A 6,049-nucleotide genomic window follows, 5' to 3' on the forward strand; every position below is an offset into this window, starting at 1 on the left:
CAGGACGGCCGCCGCCGGCCGCTGCGCAGCCGTCACAGTTTTTTTTTCTCTTGCTTATCATCTACTGTTGTTCCATGTCCAGACCAATAGGTGGCAACAACACGCCTGCAGGCCGCAGGCACATAGATGCGCAAGCTCACTTGTCACTCAACCGTTGACGGTGAGGAGTGAGTGTGAAGTGTAACTCAACTGGTAAAGCACCTAACCTTGTGATCAAAAATCTTGCTCCTGTGTGGGATCGAATCCCTCCATAACCGTCTGAGTTTGGATAATGCATTTTCTTTCCCCATCATTATGATCACTCTGTCAAAGTTAAAGCGTTAACGCGAAATGCTTTTAATGCTTTTACCGCTTCGACTAGCAATTGTTTTTTTTCCCCCAATCGCCTGTTCATTCAGCCTGGGGAGGGAGATGAGAGGGGGAGGGGGGGGAGGGTGGCGCAGTCTTAGTTATAATGTTACAGAAAACCTGCATGTTTTTTCTCCTCATGTTCCTACACTAAAGAACCTGTTCTTCTTATCACCAAACGAGGCTGCTCTCCCTCTGTCAGCTGATTTTTTAATACCATGAATGGAAAGCATAAGAAACGTCCAGATCTGGATGTTCCTTATGCTTTCCATTCATATTGCTGTTATTTCAAGCAATATATATATGTGTGTGTATATGTATATGTATATGTGTGTATGTATATATATATATATATATATATATATATATATATATAATGTGTGGCCTCTCTCTGTCAAAAATGCCAGGGCCTATTTTCTGTCCCAGTCCGCCACTGCTGTTACCTACAACAGCAAATGAGCCCATCAGTGTGAAGATACGCTATTTCTAAGCAGTCTAATTCTATACCTCTGGAAGGCATGGTCGGGTCGGACCACTGACGAAACAATACGAATAGATACATTACTACGCATGCTGCAGATAGCTGCAAAAAAAAAAAAAAAAAGTTTTCAAAGCAAGTCCCGTCTTCTTTCTGATGTTTCCTAGACAAATCTACAAGCGCCGGCCAGATAAACGTCTTCACGACAGTGGGAAATGCAGTCTTCATTCCGGCAAAACACCACCGCTTTCGTCCACAGGGGCCGCTAAAATCAACACTAAATGAAAAGTCTGTACAGGGGCTTTAACAGAGTAATTGCATTAATTTTTTTTTTTTTTAAAGCATACTAAGAGAATGGAACAAAAATTACAGACTATGATTGGAAGATGAAATGAAGGCATCGGAGGATAACATAATTTATTGCTTCTTTTCAAGCCAGGTATGGTTTGGTCAGTTCGTCTTATTTGCCTTTTTTTCCTCCTTCTGTCTCTCTGTCTAACAACCTGTGATCTCTAATTCTGTTGATCTGCTGGTATCAGTGTCACTGTCCATCCTGCAACAACACACTGAGGCCAAAAACTTGTCTGTGGTTCCTTTCCTTAATAAAATATACAAAAATAAATCTGCAAGAGGACTGAGCTTTGTGAAAATAAAAGAGATATAGAGGTCCGGGTTATACCTGAATTTTTTAACAAGGAACACGATGATGCTGGGCAGGAACAACAGTGTATAAATAAGTAGCACCAAAACCTTGTTGGAAATCAAAGTCAGAAGATGACAGTGTCTGTCTTGTCTCCATTTGCCTACATTTCCTCTTCTATTTTCTATCTGACCTTGTTTCTATCAGGAGCAACTGTTTATTATTGTGTCATCATGCTGTTGTTCTGCTGATGTCACTGTCACTGTCAGTGTTCATCCTGCAACGACACACACAGGCCAAAAACTTGTCTGCAGCTCCTTTCCTACTGAAAACATACAGAAACAAGTCTGCAAGAGGACTGGTCCTGAGCAAAAGGATAGAGACAATCGTGAAGGTATCATCATACCTTGTTTCTTCTGCAAGTAACCAAATGATGCTGGGCAGGAACAACAGTGTGTAAATAAGTAGCACCAAAACCAAAATGGCCACAATTCGTCTTTTTTCATCAGGAGGGACACTGATGGCTGCAGACAGAGCTTTAATGGTCCCAAACAGGAAGAATATGAACAGAGGGAGGGGAAGGAGGAGGAAGACAGCATAGATGATTTCCCTGGACTTTTCAGAAAAACTGAAACCGACGACGAGGTTACAGACAAGAATAAAGACCCAGACCACGACAGAGACCACGTCAGATGTCTTGATGGTTCGTCTGAAGCGGTACCACAGCGGCCAGGCGATGACCAGATACCTGTAATACACAGACACACACATCGTCTTTGTGGAGCATCTGAATCATGATGAAATAAAATAGTCAGACAGGAAATAGCTACACACACAGTACACAATAACTTGATATCTACCTTTCCAGGGCGATGCACACCATGAAGCAAATGCTGGTCGTCAGTCCGAAAAAGTAAATCATATCATTGGTTCCTTCATATGCGGAATCTTTATTAATGTATTTATTAGGATTTGCCACTTGAACAGTAAGGCAGCAGAGCTGAATGAGGTCAGAAATGAGAAGGTTGATGATGAATGTAACCTTGAGGATTGTCTAGCACACAGGGGCTTCAATTAAGGAGGCCACAACGGTCAGTGTGGGTCAATCATAACATGCCATTTATTTACAATAAATCAAATTCTAAAATAACACAGTCAATGAAGAACAAGAAGACAGACAGTCATATCACGGCTGGGGGACCAACCACCCACTGCCTAGGACACTGGGAGTAAACTAAATATCACAAAGAAATATAAACCCAACACACTTCAAATAAAGACACCACACTAATAAAATGTGCAACCACAAACCATATCACCATTTAAAGTGAACTCCCAGCATCTCAACCACACCGGTGAATGGAGGACCCCACCAGCCGCAACACTAGAAACAGGAGAGGACAGAATGTTAAAATCCTAAAAACTAAGCAAACTCTAATTTAAAATAATAAAAGACAATAAAATCAATATGACTAAAATATAAAATACTAAACTAAAATAAACGGCAGTCAGTGCTGAGCCTAAAAGCAAAAGAAAGCACTGTTAATTTAAGTTTGTAGGACATAAAAATACGAGGTTTAAATGATGTTTTTGCATACCTCTGTATTTTAAAACAGTCAAGGAAGTCCTACAAACAAATGATAGACCCACAATTAAAATCATTAAAACACAGATACCTCAGGGTGCACGAATGCACCCCTACGTTACCCTAACAATTAAAATACTACCCTGATAAAACAATTCTAAAAAAAACCCAAAAGTCTCTTACCAGAGCAGAGAGTCAACAGCCACAGCCACACAAAGGATTTGGAGAGAGTGACTCCTGGAGTCACACCTGCAATTAATCAGCTCTCCTCAATTCCTGTCTGTCCTCTGATTGGTCTCTGCTCTCTGCTGCTTCTCGTGACCTACTGCTACAATCTGCCCCCATGAACTGAATCGACGTCCCGTCGATGGGCTTCAAAGCCAAGGCCTGTGAAATCCTTGCCAAGGGGCAATAATTTGATTCACTTGGGTTGTGGTTGATCTTGGGAGATGATGGGGGTTTCGGTGCTGTCCGGCCGTGGTCCTACGAGGACGCTGCGATTCCCCTTGTTCTGCACCAGGCCTCTCCACAACATCTGGCTGTGGTGGAGGTGTGTCATCCTGCTCCACCACATCAGTTACACGTCTCTGGGAAAACTCAACAACAAATGGTGGTTGAGAGATGTCATCATAATCATTAACCATTAGTAGATCTTCAGGAAGACCTGGGTCATAATTTATTGGTAAATCAATCTGTTTACCTGCAGCTGGACGTAGCTCTGACCGATGTATTTGTTTCAGGGGTCCCTCTGCCTCCACTGGGCTGATGGTGTACACTGGCCCTCCATTTTGTGGACACCGCACAATCTTGTACGGCACAGAGCTCCAGTGGTCCTGTATCTTATGCCGTCCTCTGTGGCTGTGGTCCCGGCAGTAGACTAGTTGTCCAGGCTGCAAAGTATCCGTTTTAACCTTGTTGTTGTGTTGTTTTGCTCGTCGGTCAGCAGCTACTTGAAGCCGCTGCCTCGCTCCCAGGTAAATGCAGGCCAAGTTGTCCTGATGGTCGGCGGTCCACTCGTCCGCTGTCAGCGACTCCGGCTGTCCTGTGAGACTTAACACACAATCAATAGGCAGCCGTGGTTCTTGTCCAAACATTAACATATGTGGTGAATATCCTGTGGATTGGTGTTTTGTGGTGTTATAAGCAAATATTACTTGAGGCAGGTGCACTGTCCACTGTCTTTTCTTTTCCTGAGGCAGGGTCCGGAGCAGGTCATGCAGGGTCCTGTTAAACCGTTCGCATTGGCCATTACCTTGAGGTCTGTATGGTGTCGTCCTAGTTTTTGTGATGTTGTAAATACGACACAACTCCTGTATTACTTTACCCTCGAAACAACGTCCTTGGTCAGAATGTATTTGGCGAGGGACTCCAAAAACATAGAACCAGTGTTTAACCAAAGCTGCAGCTACTGCTACTGCTGTTTGGTTTCTCGTTGGAATGGCCTGTACATATTTTGAAAACACATCTGTCATGATTAGGATGTTTTCCCGTCCATCAGATGCGGGCTCTAGAACAGTAAAATCTATAGCCAAAATGTCATTAGGCTTAGAGGCTGTCAGGTGGCCCATAAAGCTCCGTGGTTGAGTATGAACATCTTTGGACAATGTACAGCGTTCACAAGCTCTGCAGTATTCCTCTATTGTATTGTTCATACCTGGCCAGTAGCATCTCCTCCTAATGAGATCTGTTGTCCGTTCCACACCTTGGTGGCCATGGTTGTCATGAAGACTGAGGAGGACATCCTCTTGCAGTTTTTGTGGCAATAACAGCTGATTCCAAGTTGGTCCCCCTTCCGGTGACTCCACTTGTCGAAAAAGAATACCATCTTTTTCAATTACCCGGTCCCATTGCTTCAAGAGCTTCAGGAGCATGGGTGATGCCTTCTTCCTCTCATCCTTATTTGGTCGTTGTCGTCTGTCCCAGAAGAAACGAAAGTCCCGGATCAGTGGGTCTTCTGCCTGCAACACAGCAAGGTTAGCTCCAGCCTCCCAGGGAGACACCATTACAGCCTGTGATACACAATTTTGAGATGTCAATACACCATGCTGCTTTTGCACTGCACACCTCAGTTCCTCTGAAAGGGCAGATGTAGGAGCAAGGGTTAGCATATGCTCCAGATTCGCATTTTGCCTGGACAAAGCATCTGCATTTGTGTTTGTTCTTCCTGGTTTGTATTTGATGTCTATGTTGAAGTTTGCCAATTCTGAGGCCCACCTCTGTTCAACTGCTCCCAATTTGGCTGTCTGCAGATGGCTTAGAGGATTGTTATCAGTGTAGACTGTGCATTTTTGGCCCACCAAGTATTCTCTGAATTTTTCTGCAACAGCCCATTTAAGGGCTAAGAATTCCAATTTCATGGAACTGTAATTTTGCATATTTCTTTCAGTTCTTCTCAGACTGCGGCTGGCGAAAGCAATGGGTCGAACTTTGCCCTCCCACTCTTGCGACAGGACTGCCCCCAACCCATCATGGCTAGCATCTACATCCAGGATAAATGGTTTGTTAAAATCAGCATAAGCTAGTACTGGGGCTGTGGTGAGTTTCTGTTTGAGTGTCTGGAAGGCTGCATGACATGTCTCGGTCCAGTGGGGTTTGATTGAATTTTTGACTCTCTTGTCTTTACTAGTCAGTTTTGCAGCCAGGGAGTTTAATGGGGAGGCAATTTGAGAAAAGCCAGAAACAAATCGCCGATAATAGCTGGCAAAGCCAAGGAATGATTTTAGTTCTTTAACAGTCTCTGGGCATTTCCACTGGGCTACTGCAGCGATTTTATCTGGATCAGTGGCGACCCCGTCCTCAGACACCACATGGCCCAGATACTTGACTTGTTTTTGGAAGAAGCAACACTTGCTCAACTTGACCTTTAAGTTCTCTTTTTGCAGACGCTGTAACACCAGCTCCAATCTTTGCAAATGTTGTTCTACAGAGGTTGAAAAGACTACTACATCATCCAAATACAGAAGCAGGGACTGCAAGCTTTGATCTCCAAATATCCTTT

The 6,049-nt window shown here is 43.8% G+C and overlaps 1 protein-coding gene across 1 annotated transcript; it reads right to left on the reverse strand.

Moving 5' to 3' along the window:
• Positions 1–1,697: 1,697 nt before the first annotated feature.
• On the reverse strand, positions 1,698–2,349 carry LOC310997697 (uncharacterized protein; the record flags this gene model as incomplete). The annotated part of the gene is made up of 2 exons (XM_083987489.1): positions 1,698–2,214; positions 2,327–2,349. 2 exons carry the CDS (start codon positions 2,347–2,349, stop codon positions 1,698–1,700), a joined length of 540 nt encoding a protein of 179 aa, XP_083843615.1.
• Between the last annotated feature and the right edge of the window lie 3,700 nt (positions 2,350–6,049).

This window comes from Trachurus trachurus, assembly GCF_905171665.1.
Source record: "Trachurus trachurus genome assembly, chromosome: 15".
NCBI lineage: Eukaryota > Metazoa > Chordata > Actinopteri > Carangiformes > Carangidae > Trachurus > Trachurus trachurus.